Source organism: Gregarina niphandrodes (genome assembly GCF_000223845.1).
Source record: "Gregarina niphandrodes unplaced genomic scaffold scaffold00005, whole genome shotgun sequence".
Lineage (NCBI taxonomy): Eukaryota > Apicomplexa > Conoidasida > Eugregarinorida > Gregarinidae > Gregarina > Gregarina niphandrodes.
In genome coordinates this window covers 124,517-142,292 of record NW_011645776.1, presented here as the reverse complement: position 1 = coordinate 142,292, position 17,776 = coordinate 124,517, and the positions used below count along the sequence as shown (strand labels likewise).

At 54.6% G+C, this 17,776-nt stretch overlaps 9 protein-coding genes across 9 annotated transcripts; 1 reads left to right on the top strand and 8 right to left on the bottom strand.

Annotated features, from left to right (window-relative positions):
- Positions 1 to 45: 45 nt before the first annotated feature.
- On the bottom strand, positions 46 to 5,082 carry GNI_038240 (hypothetical protein; the record flags this gene model as incomplete). The annotated part of the gene is made up of 3 exons (XM_011131050.1): positions 46 to 83; positions 119 to 4,946; positions 5,077 to 5,082. 3 exons carry the CDS (start codon positions 5,080 to 5,082, stop codon positions 46 to 48), a joined length of 4,872 nt encoding a protein of 1,623 aa, XP_011129352.1.
- A 449-nt stretch (positions 5,083 to 5,531) lies between these two features.
- GNI_038230 (glutamate dehydrogenase NAD(P) protein) lies at positions 5,532 to 6,959 on the bottom strand (the record flags this gene model as incomplete). The annotated part of the gene is made up of 1 exon (XM_011131049.1): positions 5,532 to 6,959. The coding sequence occupies one exon, from the start codon at positions 6,957 to 6,959 to the stop codon at positions 5,532 to 5,534; it is 1,428 nt and encodes a 475-aa protein (XP_011129351.1).
- Positions 6,960 to 7,114: 155 nt separating this feature from the next.
- Positions 7,115 to 8,392, bottom strand: GNI_038220 (hypothetical protein; the record flags this gene model as incomplete). The annotated part of the gene is made up of 1 exon (XM_011131048.1): positions 7,115 to 8,392. The coding sequence occupies one exon, from the start codon at positions 8,390 to 8,392 to the stop codon at positions 7,115 to 7,117; it is 1,278 nt and encodes a 425-aa protein (XP_011129350.1).
- Positions 8,393 to 9,193: 801 nt separating this feature from the next.
- GNI_038210 (putative transmembrane protein) lies at positions 9,194 to 10,794 on the top strand (the record flags this gene model as incomplete). Its single annotated transcript, XM_011131047.1, has 2 exons — positions 9,194 to 9,334; positions 9,400 to 10,794. 2 exons carry the CDS (start codon positions 9,194 to 9,196, stop codon positions 10,792 to 10,794), a joined length of 1,536 nt encoding a protein of 511 aa, XP_011129349.1.
- Positions 10,795 to 10,837: 43 nt separating this feature from the next.
- Positions 10,838 to 12,016, bottom strand: GNI_038200 (putative transmembrane protein; the record flags this gene model as incomplete). Its single annotated transcript, XM_011131046.1, has 1 exon — positions 10,838 to 12,016. One exon carries the CDS (start codon positions 12,014 to 12,016, stop codon positions 10,838 to 10,840), a length of 1,179 nt encoding a protein of 392 aa, XP_011129348.1.
- A 191-nt stretch (positions 12,017 to 12,207) lies between these two features.
- Positions 12,208 to 13,227, bottom strand: GNI_038190 (glyceraldehyde-3-phosphate dehydrogenase; the record flags this gene model as incomplete). Its single annotated transcript, XM_011131045.1, has 1 exon — positions 12,208 to 13,227. The coding sequence occupies one exon, from the start codon at positions 13,225 to 13,227 to the stop codon at positions 12,208 to 12,210; it is 1,020 nt and encodes a 339-aa protein (XP_011129347.1).
- A 268-nt stretch (positions 13,228 to 13,495) lies between these two features.
- Positions 13,496 to 15,133, bottom strand: GNI_038180 (dihydrouridine synthase; the record flags this gene model as incomplete). The annotated part of the gene is made up of 1 exon (XM_011131044.1): positions 13,496 to 15,133. One exon carries the CDS (start codon positions 15,131 to 15,133, stop codon positions 13,496 to 13,498), a length of 1,638 nt encoding a protein of 545 aa, XP_011129346.1.
- A 173-nt stretch (positions 15,134 to 15,306) lies between these two features.
- GNI_038170 (DDHD domain protein) lies at positions 15,307 to 16,467 on the bottom strand (the record flags this gene model as incomplete). Its single annotated transcript, XM_011131043.1, has 1 exon — positions 15,307 to 16,467. One exon carries the CDS (start codon positions 16,465 to 16,467, stop codon positions 15,307 to 15,309), a length of 1,161 nt encoding a protein of 386 aa, XP_011129345.1.
- A 166-nt stretch (positions 16,468 to 16,633) lies between these two features.
- On the bottom strand, positions 16,634 to 17,362 carry GNI_038160 (DDHD domain protein; the record flags this gene model as incomplete). The annotated part of the gene is made up of 1 exon (XM_011131042.1): positions 16,634 to 17,362. One exon carries the CDS (start codon positions 17,360 to 17,362, stop codon positions 16,634 to 16,636), a length of 729 nt encoding a protein of 242 aa, XP_011129344.1.
- Positions 17,363 to 17,776: the final 414 nt, after the last annotated feature.

The following is a 17,776-nucleotide window of genomic DNA, read 5'->3' as shown; positions in this document are numbered from 1 at the left end:
AGACTCGGGGGGAGACTCGGGGGGAGACCCGGGGGGGAGATGGTGTTACCAGTGTCTCTGTCTACGGCACCCGTGACATAGATCTGATCGGTCCAGAGACAGCGCTTGATCCCGTCACCACAAATGTCACAGTTGGGCGCCGGGTCCGTGGTGGATTGACGACAGGCGGCGTCGTAGGCTTCCCAGTCACATTCGTCTTCCTGCAGCGCAGCCAAGCTCGTCTTCAGGTAGTAGGCCACGACGTCCTTGGTCAGGCCGAAGCACAGGGGTCCACCGTCGGACTGGCCATCAGTGCTGCCGCTACCGGCGGTCCACATGAAGTAGCGAGTCCCCTGCATATCTGTATTGAGCATCCAGTCGACGCAATCCCACTGGGTGGTGATAGCGAAGGTCGGTTTAAGTACATTCTTGGAGTTGGGTCCTGCGACGACAACATTGCCATAGATGGGGTTGTCGCGATCCGGTTGTGTCTTTCCGTCGCTGTAGCAGAAGGGGCTTGACCAGGTCTCTGCGGCGTTGAGACAGTCGTCATGGCACGCCTCGAGGGCGTCTTTTGAGCCTTCGCTGAGCATCCCAACGGCGTCGCAGGCCACGGGGTCGACGGCCCGGCGGCAAAAACTAGGCACCAGCAGGTCCCAGAGATCGAGCGTACTGCCCGTCAAGACCTGATCACTTGTCCACACACACCAATCGTGTCCGTCGTCGCAAAGATCGAAGCTCGTTACGTCTTCGGGCATGGCGCATTCGGTTGTCGGAAGCACCAGTCGCGGTGTGGACAGCAGACGCTGCAGAGACTCCAGCGACATGGACCAACACTTCTTCGCCGCCACGTCCCAAGTCATCAAGACGTCGCCCGTCTCCCGTAGACTGAGCAAGCACGTCCACGGACTCGAACCCGCGCCCTGTCGCTCCGACAACAGTGTGGAACCCGGACCCGCGAAAATCACTGGCCGGAACACTGGCTTATCCACACTCGGCTGCACTCGCCCATCCGCCAGACACGACTCACAATCGGTGGTCTCCTTTGACGGCAACAGCGCGCCTGCCACACAACTCGAGTGATAGGCAACCAACGCCGTCCAGTCCTCCTCCGTCATTAGGACTTCGTCCACCTCCACTTCACGTGTCCAGACAACGTCCGGACGTTTGGGGGCCACCCGTTCCAGACATGTCCAGTCGCAATACGTCGGATCAAGACCCTGATCACAGAGATCGCGAATAGAGGTTCGCAATGGGTCGTAATTCGAACTCCACACACCCGTCTGGGTCCAGACACAGCGCGCCACTTGATCGCCGCAAATGTCGCAACCCGCTGTCCCGGCCCCATCGGGACAGGCCCGATTGTACGCCTCAAAGTCGCACATCGCGCCCAGCCGATGCAACGGACTCCGGATTAACTCCGATAACTGGTCAATTGTCCGCAGTGAGCACACTATCGTGTCCGTCTGAGCCCCAGTCTCAGTCTCGGTGGCGGTCATGAAGAGCTGGTCCGCAGCTGCCCCCTGCGCAATGCAGTCCCACGGCGAACTTACTACTGTGTTGGTACTGAGGTCGTGAGGAGTCCGGTCGGCTTTCCGGCTGCGGGTTTTCGTCAGAGAGGTTGGTGCCCTGGGTTGACCACCGAAAACCCAGTTGCTGTAGGCCGGCGTCTCGGCCGGGAGACCCCGGCCGTCGAGGAGGCAGTCGGTGTTGCCTCCGAGCGTTCCGTCTCCGACAAGGCACTGTTGGTGGCACTCTTGCAGCTGGGTCCAGTCGAGAGTAGACATGCCCGTCCAGGAACAGAGGCTCTCGACCCCGGCGGTGCAAAAAGTGGGGATGAGGTCCCAGACAGACTTACCGCCTGAGACCACGCTGGCATCGGTCCAATAGCAGCGTGGGATCCCGTCATCGCAAACATCGAGGCCGTCGGCACTCCCCATAGCCTCTATGTCGCAATCACCCTCCTTCAAAAACGACAACGGAGTTTGGACAAAATACTTCAACCCCTCCAAAGGCAATCCGTAACAATGCCCGTCCTGCCACGTAAAGTAATAATTTTGGCTGTATGTCTGGTTAAGGCACTGCCAAGGCTCCTTGGGATCGTCCAACGGAAATTCTTTGACTCGGCTGGACTTGGGACCGCCGAAAACAATATCACGATACACCGTTGGACGCCCATCCATCAGACAAGGGCTATCAACCGCAGTGCCCGCACTCAAACACGTCGTATGGCAATCGTTCAGACCGTCCCAATCATCGTTTGGTTCGTAACCCGTCCACTCGCACTGATTCTGCTGACAGAGGCCCTCAATTGCCTTCAACAGGACATCCTTCGCATAACCACCAGTCGCCACCTGCACGCCATCTGATATCCATATACACCTGTCGTCACAAACTGTCTCACAGCTCTCTACATCACGACTGCTCGGCTTGTCCTTCAACACGGAATTAACTGCGCTAACTGCGCTAACTGCGCATTCAGACGAATACGAGCACTCATCGGCTGCCAGATCTGCAATCGGAGTCGTAATGAAGTAATTAAGATCATCGGATGTCACCCCCATGCAGCTCTGGTCATCCGAAAACCACATGGTGAGGGCCATCGAGCCATCTTTGTACAAACCAACGCAGTCCAGATGAGATTTAGCATCTGGTAGTGCGCGCACACGTGTGCTATTTTTTCCGCCCACTAGTAAAGGGATGTAGACTGTGTCCCGGCCATTTTTGATGCATTCCTCGGAGAGCTGGTCGTTGTTTTGGCACTGAGTGACGCATGTATCAAACTTGTCCGGGTCCTCGTCTCCGTTTAGACCTATCCAGCTGCAGTCAAGACAGCTGCCGTCTACTGCAGTCCAAAGTTCCGTTTCAGATTTACCGCCCCCGTATATGATTTCCGGACTGTACGAGGCGCAGTAATTGGCTCCGGAGTTGCAAATATCGCATTGACCAGAATCGCAAGACTTGAGCGCGGTTTCGGTGTCGCAGGTTTCTTTCGAAACTTCATCGAGAACGTTGCTTAAGTAATAACGGAACAACTGGTCCGGTAGCACGTGGCAGTCCTTCGTGGTGGAGTCCCATTGCCACCAGGCGGCGTCGTCAACCGTCCAGAAGAATTGCTGGCACTGATACAAAGTTACGTTGGTCGTGTTGGAGACGGGTATGGCATTGTCGCTGATCTGGATGGTGGATGCGTCTTTGAAATCGAGGCTCCAGTTGGTGATGGCTGATCGTTGGTCACTGCCGTTGGGGTCGGTCGCCAAGTCTCGAGGTTTCCGTCCGTCGAATATACAGTTGCCCGACACTGTCTCGGAGGACTTGCAGCTGTTGTAGCAGTTGTCCAATGCCTCGCCGGACCCCTGATTGAAGACACTGACCCAGGCGCAGAGGTCGGCTGAGCATAGATAATCAGTGGTGGTAAGTCCGGAAAAGAGGTCTTGAATGTCGTCTTCAGCGCGCAGTAAATAAATGCAGGTGTTATTTCGACAGTATTCTAAGCCCTTTCCGCCACTAGATACAGCGCACTCTGCTTCTTCGAGAAGCGAGACGGGAGTGTTTATGTAGCGTGTGGTGTCACTTCGCGAGAGCATTCCGCAAGCGGTCTTGCTCGCGATCCAGGCGAAGTATCCGACGTCCGGATTCTGGTAGGCCTGGAGTGTGCAGTCGTAGATCCCAGTCGCCTCAACCCAGGTGTAGTCTACGAGTCCGTCGTTTCCGTCCGTGATGCCGTTGGCCCCGAAGAGGTAGCCACCCAGGTGACTGGCGTCATAAGCGCAGCCGTCCGGCGGTGGGTCCACTTTGCCTTCACAGGCCTCCTTGCAGGCCACTAAGGCCGCTTCGGAAGGCGTCTTGACACTCACTACATCGCACTGAGCCGGCGCACTTGCTGTGCACAACTTATCCAGCAGCTCTTCCGTTGCCTGGCGGGTTGCCATACCGCCAAATGCCGCCGGTTCGGCCCAGATGCAGCGCGGTATTCCGTCGCCACACAGGTCACACGCGGCGGGGTTATCGGCACAATACTTGTTGTAGGTGTCAACATCGCAGCCACTCGGCTTTTTCTGTGCCGTCGGGTCCATGGCAAAGATTGGCAACAAAGCGTCTTCCGAAAATGTTTGACATGTCCCCGAGCTCGTTAGGGCAAGGGCGTACACGGCGGCCTTGGTGGCCTGTCGTAGACAGCTTTTGGGGGAGACATAGTTTTGCGCGCCGTTCTCGTAGTTCCCGAAGACCCAATTTTTCAACGCTGGGTCATCAGCTGGACTCGAACGCCCGTCCTTCACGCACTTATCCGACTTATCTAAAGTGCCCGCGGCACAGGCGGGTTCGCAGTCAATCAAGTCGTCTACAGACGTCAGCGCCGTCAGCCACTGACAATCCACACCGGTGCTTATTGCCGTGTTGCACCATTGCTCAAACTTAGCCATGTCGTCGCGTCCGCCCGTCCGTCCGGCAGACCAGGCGTCGTTGTCAATCCAGACACACACCTGCTCCTCGGTCTGGCAAGCATTACAGTTGTACGGCTGATTACTACAGACCTGCTCAAATGACGGGTTGCAGTAATCAGCAGGCAAACTCTCGTACGCGTTCGTGAAAACAAACATCGCATCGTCTTCCGTTAACAATCGACATAACCTCGTAGACGGATCCCAATTAAGCCAAACCCATTTCTCATCACGCTGCTTCAATTCAATTGCACACTCGTTTATTCCAACGTCTTCTAATGCCTCACCCAGAACAACATTTACACCAGCAATTTGACGACGTGTAAATGTCGGAATGTCAGAAGGCCATTGGTCACCCGAATGACATGTCTCTGGCAACTTGTCGCCTTTCTGACAAGCTTCCAAACATGCTCTCCATGCATCAACCGTATTCTCTTCAGACACAACATAATCGCACTCTGTTCCAGCCATGAGAAACCTCGGCTCCGTCAATTTGCTCCAGTCCAATACAGCACTCAATTCCGTCTCACTCAATTCCGTATTACTCAACTCACGTATTGGTCCTTAGGCCATAAGGACACTTTCTATGAGTGGTGCACCAACTGATTCTTCAGTCATGAACGCATGCCTCAATATTCCACTCATCCCCACTTACCTCCATCCCCACTTACCTCAACCCCTACTTACCTCCATCCCCACTTACCTCAACCCCTACTTACGTCCATCCCTACTTACGTCCATTCTTAGCAACATGTGTGAATCAAATTCGCAACCCATTCACTACTCCAAGTTACTTACTGAACAAAAAGTGATCTTCTCCTATTGCTTAACTGAACCAAAAAGTGAGGACCGCATTAGGATCTCATTGAGAGCCACATCAGTAGCTGACGACACGATGGTGTCATCATCCGCTGACGCCTTGGGGTAGCAGTTGGGGGTAATTTAGAACAATTCGTCTGCTCAGGAAATACTTCTTCGACTACGGGTCGAGTGCACGTCCTAATCAAGCGTCCAGAGGGGGACACATCCTCCAGAGGGGGACACATCCTCCAGAGGGGGACACATCCTCCAGAGGGGGACACATCCTCCAGAGGGGGAGGGGGGGGTGATTCAGTATAGACCCTGTTCATGCATGGCATCTGCCACTTTAATGAACCCTGCAATGTTAGCACCTTGTTCAAGATCGCAAGAGTTAGGTTCTTCAGTATATTTCTGGAATGCTTGTAGACAGTGGTCGAATGCGTTCTTCATGATCTCCTGTAGTTTGCCATCAACTTCTTCTCGTGTCCAAGTGGTGCGTGCTGCGTTTTGGCTCATTTCGAGACCGCTGACGGCGACTCCGCCGCAATTAGCGGCCTTACCGGGGCAGATAATAACGCCGTGTGCCTTGAATTCCTTGCGTGCTTCTGCAGAGATGGGCATGTTCGCTACCTCTACGATAGCACAGCAAGTGGCATCGATGAGATGTTTGGCATCTTCACCGTTGATTTCATTTTGCGTAGCGGAAGGGAAGGCTAGATTAACTTTCTCAACTAGCCCCCAGGGTTTACAGTCTGGTTTGTATTCAGCATTGTCGAGTTCTGTGAGTTCTGAGAGTCGACCACGTTTTTCATTTTTGAGCTCCATGATGGCCTGTAGGTCCTTCGAGGTCATGCCGTCCTTGAAGAATAATGTTCCGTTGCTGTCGGATGCTGTCAAAACAACAGCGCCTAGTTCGAGTAGTTTCTCGCAAGTGTATTGAGCCGCATTACCCGCACCCGATACGAGACATCGTTTGCCCTTGATTGAAGCTGCAACTGCACGTTCCTGATCATCTATGTAGCCTGTACCAGTATAAGCTAGATGCCCCAACAGGTTTTGAGCAAAGTAAACTGCACCATAACCAGTAGCCTCAGGTCGGATTAGACTACCGCCATAGAGCATACCCTTACCAGTCAATACACCATGATGACCATTCTCCAACTTACGATACTGACCATACAGGAACCCAATCTCTCTGCCACCGACCCCAATATCACCAGCAGGGACATCTGTATCCGGTCCGATATGACGGTATAACTCAGTCATAAAAGCCTGACAAAATGATCGTACTTCATTATCCGATTTACCCTTCGGATCAAAATCACTACCACCTTTCGCACCACCCATTGCTAGTCCTGTGAGTGCGTTCTTCAAAATCTGTTCGAAACCAAGGAACTTCAAAATCGATAAATTCACACTGGGGTGTAATCTTAACCCACCCTTGTAAGGACCCAGCGCACTATTGAATTGCACACGGTACCCTCGATTCATCTGCAACTCACCATCATCGTCTACCCACAAAACACGGAAGGTAATTATTCGCTCAGGCTCAGACATGATCCGGAACATCGGTATGTATCGAGGACTCTTTTTCAACATCGGCGTAATTGTCTCCAACACCTCGTCGTACGCCTGCAGAAACTCCGGCTCATGCTGGTAACGACCGTGCACCTCAGATGTGATCTTAGACAACTCCTCCACCACATCCACCGTCGACCAATCTCTCTTTTTGTACATTGACACAAAATTCTGCTAACACGCTACACAATAAAAGTGTGTGCTGTCTCGCTCACTTCACCATTTTTGTTCTGACTCAGTCTGAGCTGTGCCAGCTTGACCACAGGTGGCGACACTCGTGGACGCATTTTATTTACTACACTAAGTGTGTTCCGCTACTCTGCGTGTGCTTTTTTGAACTGGGGGTGTTCGCTATGGTGTGGGTCTTTCTTCTTATCCCGTGTCTTCTCATCCAACATTACAGGCTCGGGTATCTGTCCTCTTCCGAAAGGGTTTCGGAGTTGGCTCATCTGCCACTCCACTTCCTTAAGGTGCTCGGGGGAAAAGGTTTGTGTCTTCTTCGTTCGGTCTTTCTTCTTGGCCTTCTCATCCAATATTACGGGCTCGGGTATCTGTCCTCTTCCGAAAGGGTTTTGGAGTTGGCTCATCTGCCACTCCACTTCCTTGAGGTGCTTGGGGGAGAGGATTTGTGCCCTTTCCGTTCGGTCTTTCTTCTTATCCTTCTCATTTGATGCTACAGGCTCGGCTATCTGTCCCCTCCCGAAATGGTTTCGTAGTTGTTTCATCTGCCACTCGGTTTCCTTACGGTCCGTGAGGATTCTCTCGACACGGAGGTCATCCGAATCAGTGCGGATGTTGTGTTCGAATTTACGTGCGAGGCTCTTGGTGGCTTTGATGGTTGCCAGCCGTGGTAGGCGGTCGAGATAGGTGTACGGCTGTTCGCCGAAGGTGGACGAGCAGGTGAGGCGGTAGCAGACAGTGACGGGTGGTGCTGAGCCGGTGCCGCCTAGGAGTGTGTCTGCGATCTTTCGTAGCGAGGATGTTTTAAGGCGATCGAGTTTAACCGTGAGTCCAGTTTGCGTCAACTCGCCGGGGAAGTCGTTGGAATAAATCACAAGGAGGGCGCTGGCAGCCAGGTCGATGTCTAGATGTTCATTGGCGGAGCATTTCTGTAAGCTTGGGTCAAGATTCGCTGTTATCGAACGTGTTTGCTCATTAATTTCATCCTGTCCGAATAAGGAAACGACCAAGTTGTACGACGCTCCTGTGCTCGCCTTGGATATAGATCTCGGCAGAATCATTAGTTCATGCCGTAATGCATACCCACTAACTTCTGTCCCTACTACTTCGTCGAGGCCGCCACTAATAATTTGTTTTGCGTCATCCAAATCGATGTAGTTCCCTCGGTAGATTTGTTCGCACTTGCGTGGATCCACAAACACGTCCCGCTCCTGCCGCAAGTCTTCCGGGGGCTCACCCGTTGTCAGTAACTCTAGATTGATGCTACCTAAACCAGTACCCATGCGCTTCTCCAATACCTTCTCGATCGGGGAAACGCCAAGACTCCTCCACAATGACTGACATGACGCCACAGGGCCTGCCCACTGATGGGCCAACTCCGAAACCTTGGTGCAGCCTTCGCAAAACGTCATTCTGTTACAGATCCCGTTTGCTTGCGCCGCCTCCGGTGGTATGCCATGACCAGCCGCGCAGCCTACAGCCTCACACAAAGGTGCAGTCGACTGCACAGTCAGCTCCCAGAACAGGCATAAGGACATCGCTAGCCAACGGAACATTTGGTTCGCAATGATCGTTCAGAATACGGGGACTAGCCTGAATCGAACCCGGGTGGTGCACGTTAGGATGCGTGCGTTGTTGGTGCGCTCTAACTTGCTTGGAAACGATGTCTGACTACGGAACGCGGTATGGTTGGACCAGCCATCAAGGCCAATTCAGTCTCCAATCTCTCAAGTGGCTCCAGTCTCTCAAGTGGCTCCAGTCTCTCAAGTGGCTCATTGTTGTCCTTGTGGCGTTCAGCCACCTGGCTGTTTGCGAGGCCAAGAAATCTAGTCTAGGACCCAAGGCAGCGCCGCCAACATACCGACGGGCAAAATCCGCAGAAAGCCAGAGCATGTGTGAGTTGTTTGGTTGCAAGAAGGTCGCTGCGGCGAACCAGAGCTTTCCCGATCTATGTTCCGAAGCGACTGTGTGCACCGGCTGTCAGGTCGCCCAACATTTCCGTAGTCATTGGAAAGGTGACGTTGCAACGTGTGAGACCGTATTGGAACGCATGCCTGTGCGTCCTCAAACGTCCATCATTCGACACACCATGAGTCATGGGACTTCGCAAAATCTGCACAGCCTCCGGTCCAACTACCCTATGTGCAACCGCCTAGATCCCGGGGCCAAACGCCGAGACAGCTTCCGCAGTCACAAGGGGCACCACAACGAGAATGATCATCACGGGGGTGATCATCACGGGGGTGATCATCACGGGAGTGATCATCACGGGAGCGATCATCACGGGAGTGATCATCACGGGAGTGATCATCACGGGAGTGATCATCACGGGAGTGACCATCATCATCACGGGAGTGACCATCATCACCATCAGGATGGTGGCTCATCGAGAAGATCACCGAGACGCAGCTCGCGGAAGAGTGAAGACGACTGGTCGTTGAATAGAAAGGACGAGTCGGTGAAGAGCAGAGAGGACGCTTCGGACGAGGGTATCATTACGGTGGATTACGACGTGGTAATTCTGCCTGGTGGGAAGAGTAGAGACTTCGAGGTGAAGGTGACAGATCGCCATCTGTTCGCAGTACCGAACAAAGGAAAGGCACGTTACCAGGCGACGTTGTTTGAAGATACGACTCTGGCAACGGCCGCATTTGCGGGTGTGGGAAGGGATGAGAAGTCGTGTCCGACGTCTGAATCGTTTACTTTCTCTGTGCAGGATGACGACATGATTATTCTCCGATTTACGGACGTGGTGTTCAGATTACAAGACGGATACATGGACATCCGGCAGCACCTGAACCAGAAGCTCCAGCGAGGAGTGACGGGTGCGCGGGACGTAGCGGCTCAGAGAGATCATCTTGGTCGCGAAGGACTCAGCGCAGATGGTGTTCACTTTCTTCGCAACAGTCGCTACCTTGGTGCACGCGGTCTGGTCTGTGCTCGAATGTCCTGTCCCGTAGACCATCCTGGACAACAATTCTTTGAACCCAACCCTGTCCCTTTCACTTACCCAAGCGCAGCCGCCGACAGCTGCGGCATCTTATTTGAGGAGATACTCAAGCTTAAAGACCCCACGACCATTGGAGACGTCCTTGAAAAGCGGGCGGCAGAAGAAGAACCTGACCTCCCCGTCGAGAAGGAAGATGAAGACGAAGAAGGAGAAGATGAAGAAGGAGAAGATGAAGAAGGAGAAGATGAAGAAGGAGAAGACGAAGAAGAAGACGAGGAAGACACCCAGTTGCAGCCAGTGGCGGTGGACGAGCTGGACCGCGGCGTCCAGAGTGCCGAGGACGACCCAGCCTCGGGCTCCGCCCCGGCCCCAGCCGCGGCCGCGGCCGCGGCCGCGGCCCCGTCCTTTGAGGGCCGAAAGAAGTCGGTGTCATTTGACGTGCAGAAGACCGCCGATTTGAGGGACGACATCTCTCCAAGGCCGCGACGACGTGCGACGGCCGGGGGTGTGGCGGGTGCGATCGATCGTGTGCGTCGTGGGGCGCCACCTAATGTGGCGAGTTGGTTACCGCAAGCCGTGGCGGAGGTGGAACCGAAACGACGGAGTGTAGTGCAGCACACACCGGATGTGATGGGTGACTTAGCGTTAGGTCGGCTCTTGCAACAACAGAAGCAGACACCCTCGAAATCGAGCGCGAAATCAACTATAAAAAAGCCCAAAATTGACTCTTTGGAAACAGTTATTCGGATGCACGCTACTCGTGCGAAAAGTTCACATACTGCACTCAATCCCGACGATCCGGAAGACAGGAAGTTAAATGAGTTCTTCGATAATCCACCTCTCGTCGATAACCACCACTGGTGAATGAACCATTAGTGGTCGTAATCTACAACACCTGGGTCGTAATCTACAACACCCGGGTTCGACGCCAGCGCCCCGACTCGCCGACTTTATTTTGATGCCACCCCAAAAGGGCCCGGACACATACCAGGAAGAAGGCGAGACCCATTGCCAAGACGACCAACCGGCTCCCCGCCAGCAACGCCTGCGCCACCGCACGGTTCTCGCCTGCTAACCCGGCCAACCAACTCGGCGGCCGTTGCCACAACGACCACATCATCTGGTACTGCATGTGGGCCGGCAAAACATACCGCAAGAATCCGCAGTACGCCCATTCCGCGTTCTCTACGCATTTCGAACCGAAAGAATTTACAAAGGCCTCCCGAAGGTAATCAGGTTTGCGGTCGTCATGGTCCGGCACGTGATTACGGATGGGACTAGGGACGTAGCCACGTTCCTGCTTGTTGGTAACCTCTTGGGTACGGGCTTGGGCATGGTGCTGATTGTTTGCACGGTCCTGGGTGTAGCTACGGACGTAAGTTGGTCGGTCGTTAGTGCCAAGTGCATCTGAGATGTGTGCGTCGGAGATGTGTGCGTCTGACACGTAACTACGGACGTAACCCTGTTGCGACTCGCGTTCTTGCGAATCCCGCGATTGCCGAATATGCTTTGCCTCCTCCCGAATATCCATTGGTCCCTCCCGTGGCTCTGCGTCCGGTCGTACCGCCTGTTCTGATGTCTGCCGGGGCGTCTGGTCCCGTCTGGCTTTCCGTGACGTGTTCCGAATGTGGTCAGGCCTCTGCCAGGACGCTCGCGGCGGCTGTACATCTGAAGCATATCCACCGTCACGTCCGGAGTCGGAGTCCGACCACTGGTAACTGGTTGTCCGATTTTTGGTGCCTTTTCGGGAGACACGAATTACGGGGACATCCGTCGCCTGGCAGACGGTGAAAGGTTTAATGCATCCACGGGTTTGTTCCACAGACCGTGACTCTTCCACAGGTCGTGACTCAGCTTTCACGGCACGCAGTGGCGTGACCAGACCCACAGCCTCAGGCCGCAGTCTGTTCTTCCGTCGCGGCACGGAAGTCCGCACAGCTTCGTTAAAAACAACAGAATCCTGTCGGACCCCCAACCGGTCGGTCGCACCTGAGGATTCTTGTGCCCGGTTGACCGGTGGGTTGCGGACCGATGCGGGCCCCAATCGAGGCTGCCGACTGGGTTTTGTTTCACTCGCAGCTCCCATCGCCAGGAATTTTAAATTTCCCCGAACTCGTCCGCTCATCTCCCCAAAGGAAGAAATACCACCAAACATCGTCCACTCGTCGGTGGCGCCTCTCGAGCAACGTTTTCAAGCTAGGTGCTAAAAACCGTGTACGTTAACTGGCAATTTCTGTGCGCAATTTCTGTGTGCGCAATTTCGTGGAAAAAAGTAAGTTAAAAGCCGCAAGTCTTTCCAACGTGTGCAGCAAGGTCACAGAGTCTGTTGGAGTAGCCCCATTCGTTATCGTACCAGGAGATGAGCTTGACGAAGGTCGGGTTGAGTGAAATACCTGCCTTGATGTCGACTGTGGAAGATGCCTTGTCATGAATGAAATCAGTTGAAACTGCATCGTGGTCGGTGTATGCAAGCACGCCCTTGAGGGGACCGTCCGCAGCCTTCTTGATTGCTTCGATGATCTCCTCATAGGAGGCTGGTTTCTCGAGCGAGCAAGTCAAATCGACCACAGAAACATCAGTCGTTGGGACACGGATGGCCATACCAGTGAGTTTTCCGTTAAGGGAAGGAATGACCTTGCCCACAGCCTTGGCTGCACCCGTGGAAGAGGGGATGATGTTAACACCAGCAGCTCTGCCCGCTCTCCAGTCCTTGCCTCCGCGAGAGGGTCCGTCAACAGTGAGCTGGTTGGCAGTCATGGAATGCACAGTAGTCATCAGACCTTCCTTGATACCGAAAGCTTCATGTACAACTTTCGCCAAGGGGGCTAAGCAGTTAGTAGTACAGGATGCGTTCGACAACACATTGATCTCAGGCTTGTACTCGGTGTGGTTCACACCCATGACAAACATCGGCACGGAGTCCTTAGGGGGCGCAGAGATGATGACCTTCTTCGCACCACCGGCAATATGCTTGGACGCAAGTTCCTGGGTGGTGAAAATTCCAGTAGACTCACATACAATGTCCACCTTGGCGGATGCCCAGGCAATGCTGGACGGCTCCTTCTCACGGAACACAGTGATCTCCTTGCCGTTAACCACGAGCTTGTCCCCCTTTGCCTCGACAGTCCCGGGGAATCTTCCATGGACAGTATCGTACTTGAGCTGATACATCATATATTCAAGATCCATGAAGGGTTCGTTGATAGCGACAGGCACAAGTCCTTCATTCTCAAGAGAAGCACGGAACACCAGTCTTCCAATGCGTCCAAAACCGTTGATGCCAAGCTTAGCGACCATGATCCCGAATGTTCAACAGCTAAGAAATTGCGATGTTAACTCCGACCAGAACAAACCCCACGGGATACGCGCCGTATCCCATCACAATTGTGGGCGAAACCACATCGACCGGGTCGGATGGACAGCAGTGTTCAAACAAAGACGGCTAAGTCCTGAACACAAAGCCAAAAACACACGCCTCTGGCTGCGTACCCGCCCCGCCTCGCCTAAACTGATGCACGCTGTCAGAGGTCGTCCCATTCCCCCTTCCGCTGTGTGCCGTATCATGTCACGTTGGCTGCTTCCCGTCACTAGCTGTGGACCCTTTGCGGGCCTTTTTTCGATGAGTGGTCGAGTCCGTAAGTTTCCGGTGTCGTCGATAGTACCCCAGCTTGTACTGACCCTGTCGAGTGTGTTTCAATTCCACAACGACCTTCTGCATTTCGTCTAAGGTGTGGGCCTTGGCCAAAGCGTCTCGGAGGTCGTGGTGCTGTTGGAAGCCAGTGTAGAGACAGCTAAACAAATGCGACTTGAGCGCCTTAATATCTCCGGACGTCTTGTCACCTCCAGACTGCTTTCCGGACGTCTTGTCACCTCCAGACTGCTTTCCGCTTTTGGATTCGAAGGGTTTAGCATGTGTGGCATATTGAGTCACGAATTTGTTGAGGTAAATAAGCTCCAGCATTAGGTCGTCGACGTCCTTGCGTCCCTGCGGACAAAAGACGGAGGGGTCCTCGAGCAAGGCTTCGCCGCTCATGACGGCGGCGGCGCCAGTGAACCGTAGACATGCGTCTGCCGTCGTCAAGCTACATACAGACCCGTTGGCGATGATGGGGATCCTGGTGATGCCCACAAGCTCTCGGATAAGGACCCAATCCGCACCGCGGATCGCGTGGCCCTTGTTCTGCGGCGTCCGTCCATGCACAGCGATCGCCAGCACGCCCAGGGCCTCTAGTCGCTTCACCAGGTCCACCGTCTTGGGGTACTGCGATAAAGAAAAACCTGTCTCGTCTACCACCGCTTCCACCTCCTTTTCACCTTCAACCAACTCGGCTGAAGATAACCCGCTGGCGCTTGAAGGTTCCAATCCCCTCTTCCCAGGCCGCGAGGCGCAGCTCTCATCGACAACTATCGCAGATATATCATTATTGCGCCGGTCCTTTACCTCACCGATCGGGCTAGCGTCCTTGGTCGGGTTGTCGGTTCTGGTCCGGAGGTCCTTATTGGCGTCCTTGGTCAGGTCCTTTAGTCCATTGTTGGGGTGCTTTAACTCATTGATTAGGTCCATCGGTTCATTCATCAAATCTTCTGACTCATCCTCGGGCTCGGGCCCGGGCTCGGGATCTGCAACTCGGATCTTCACGGTAACTGGACAACGTAGTTCATTGACCATCGCTGAAACCACCTTGATAATGGTCTCCGGCTGACTAAGCAAAAACGAACCGTATTGACCTCGACGGGCGATGCCCTGAGGACAGCCACAGTTCAAATCTATGGCTGCTACTCGGTCTTCCAACAGCTTGCCAGCCGCCACCACAGTCGCAGGATCGTGACCACATAGTTGAGCAATTGTATTTTCTTTTGAGTAGGGAGACACCGGTCTAGCCGAGGAGGTACGGTGCTCCAGGGACACGGTCGTGGACGCCTCCTGATCCCACGACTCCGGAAGTACAAAATGACCTTCTTCGTTGACGGTTGGAGCCGGCGGCAGGCAGATCAGCTCCGGGTGAAACTTCGGCCGGTAATTACGATCCTCCGTGAGTAACCGGGAATGCAGCATAGGCGTATAAGCAGCGTCCACCCCGTATCGCCGACATAGCAGCCGGTAGGGGAGGTCGCTTGCATTCACCATGGGGGCTAGGATGTACCTGGGGGCCTTCATCCTCTCATTCCAGTACGTCCAAGCCTCCTCCGCTGTCAGCTTCATTTTGTCCTCGCAAAATCGAGCCGCCCCCGGGTTCACGTCCGGAACCACCCACCCAGTCCGCCATTTCAATTGCTAGCTATCTACATAATGAGCATGTGACGTCCAAAACTGTGCGCGCGCGCGTGTGCACACGCGTGTTCGCGCGCACTTGAAAACTTGAAGAGGCATCAACTTTATTTGACGTATCGATTGATGAGCTTCGTTATTGCGTCTCTTGACTTTTTCGCCTCGTGCACAATAGTATCTCTTCGTTCTCTGGATATCCTTGGATAGAATTGGGTAACCATCTTGAGCATGAATAAGCAGGCGTCTCGGTCACTCCAATATTTAAGGTGAGATTGCAGTAGCCCCAAAGGCGCGATGAGTGCTTCTTGCAGACCGCCAGCGATGGAGAAGTCGAGGCGCAGTGGGTAATGTTCGGCAACGCCATCAGCGGCTCCGCTTTCAATCTCGGTATCTTCGCACATGAGTTCTTTGGCGATTTCCTTCCGGAGTTGATTGACAGTGAGGAGCAGGTCTCTCTCCCGTGCTTCATGTTGCCATTGTTCGAGGTCGTAGTTTTGTTCACTGTATTTCAGGGTGTCCACTTTGTTTATTCCAGCGGAGCACAGGTTGCTTAGCAGCTGATCGAATTCTGAGTCTACTAACGACATTATTTTGTTCTTGATCATGGTCTGACGCTCAGCCGTCACAGTCTTGAGCTTCTCTCCGATCATCTGGGACGCTTTCGTTCTCAGCTTCCGGACCACGTTCAGCGCCAACTGTCGGCTCGTCCACGGGCGGTGGTGGTGCTTATTTGACCCCGCACTCAAGGCGTCGTCCGCCGGTCCAACGGCGTGCCCCTGACTGATAACTTCCGCGCCAGTCACATTCAGCACATTTGGCTTACCCGTGTCCGAAAAGTCCGGCTCCGGGGGTGGAGTGGGACACTTTGTCCCGAAACCCCGGCGCTCGCTCCCCGCGCCCTGGTCGCTCCTCATAGCCCGGTCGCTACCGGAGCCAAGGCCGTGCTCGCTCCCAAAACCGCGCTCGCTCCCCAGACCGTGCTCGCTCCCTAGACCGTGGTCGCTGCCGCTAATGCTCGACGCCGGCGTGTCGTACTCCTCGCCCGAGTTGTCCAGCACGCCGAACCGCCGTCGCCGGTCGAGAGGGTCCGGTAGCGAGTAACGCCGGAGTGCGCGTAGCTTTTCCACCCACTCCTCCGTCTCGGGAGGTGTGGCCGTGGCATTGCTGAAAATCCGACTCATCACCATGGTGGCCGCGGCCTTGACGCTGTTCTTCGTCACCAGTTCGAGTCCCCGCCGCAACATATCTCCTTGACTACAGAATGACATAACTAAGGTGCCCCTCCCCCGCCACCTACTGTGCCCCTTCCCCACGTACTGTGCCCCTTCCCCCCACGTACTGTGCCCCTTCCCCCTACCAGTGTGCCCCTTCCCCACCTACTGTGCCCACTACTGTGCCCACTATTGTGCCTACTACTGTGCTCCTCTTTACTTACTAGTAGCTGGGAAGTCGGATGGCGGGCGGTATGTAGTCTTTGTCTCGGTAGAAGACGGGTTCAATGCGGGTGGCGATGGGGTCGGAGCGGTGGAATATGTTGTAGATTCTTGTGTGTCTATGTCTGCCAAGGGAGAGTGGCCCGGCGGGGGTGAGAGATTTGTCGTTCTTAAGGACGAGGAAAGAGCTGAGTGGGGAGCCCCAGAGGAAGACGTGGTTGACGTCGAAGTCGAGTGTGGCTCCAGCGCAGTCTGGTTTTGCAGGGAGCGTTTGATCTGGAAAGAGGCTGACGTCATCAGCATCAACGGAGTCCCAGAGTTGAGCCCGGAGTGGACGGCCGCTGAGTAGTTCATAGAGCAGGACACTACCCAATGAATGCCCCACTAGCACGATCTCGCTATGCCGGAAACGACCACAGGCTGAAGTACGCAAATCGCGCACACGCTGATTCAACAACCGTCCGACCTGCGTCGCCATATAACCACCGTACCTTGGCGTCAAGTAAAACATCACGTCCACCACCGTATTACTGAAGTACACTCGTAAACCGTGCCGCTTCTGCAACTCCTTAAATTCTCGCACATCCTCCGGCTCCAACTTCATCTCACTCGCACGCCGACCTCGACGGCCGAAAAATCCACTACGTTCAGATTCCTGTATTCCTTTCTTCCCCTTGTCCTCTTTCTTCCTCTTGTCATCCTTCTTCCGCGGGTCCTCCTTTTTCCCCATGTCGTTCTTGGCCTGATTCCTCTTCTTGGCCTTCCTTGCCTCTTCCGGCGAACTGCCTCCCGGCCGTTGCGGCTTGTTCAGAGACCGACTGCCCGACGCAGAAGAGGCGCCCTGCAGTCCCGCCGCGTCTGCGGCCGGCCACAAGTCCTCGCTCGTCTCCTCCTCACTGCTCACAGGCTGGTCCCCGCGTGGCACTCCTTGGTTCTTCTGTCCTAACCCGCACGAACCAGACGGTCCCTGGCAAGACCCCAATCCCGACCCAGGCGGCCCAGGGTGGGACTCCGATCCCGACCTTGGCGGTCCGGGGTAAGAATCCGATCTCTCAGGTACTGCATAAGACTCCAACATGCCCGAGTCGGGCTTGGAGGGCCCCGAGTCTAGCGGCCGCGGCTCAGAGGGCACTCGGTCGGAGGC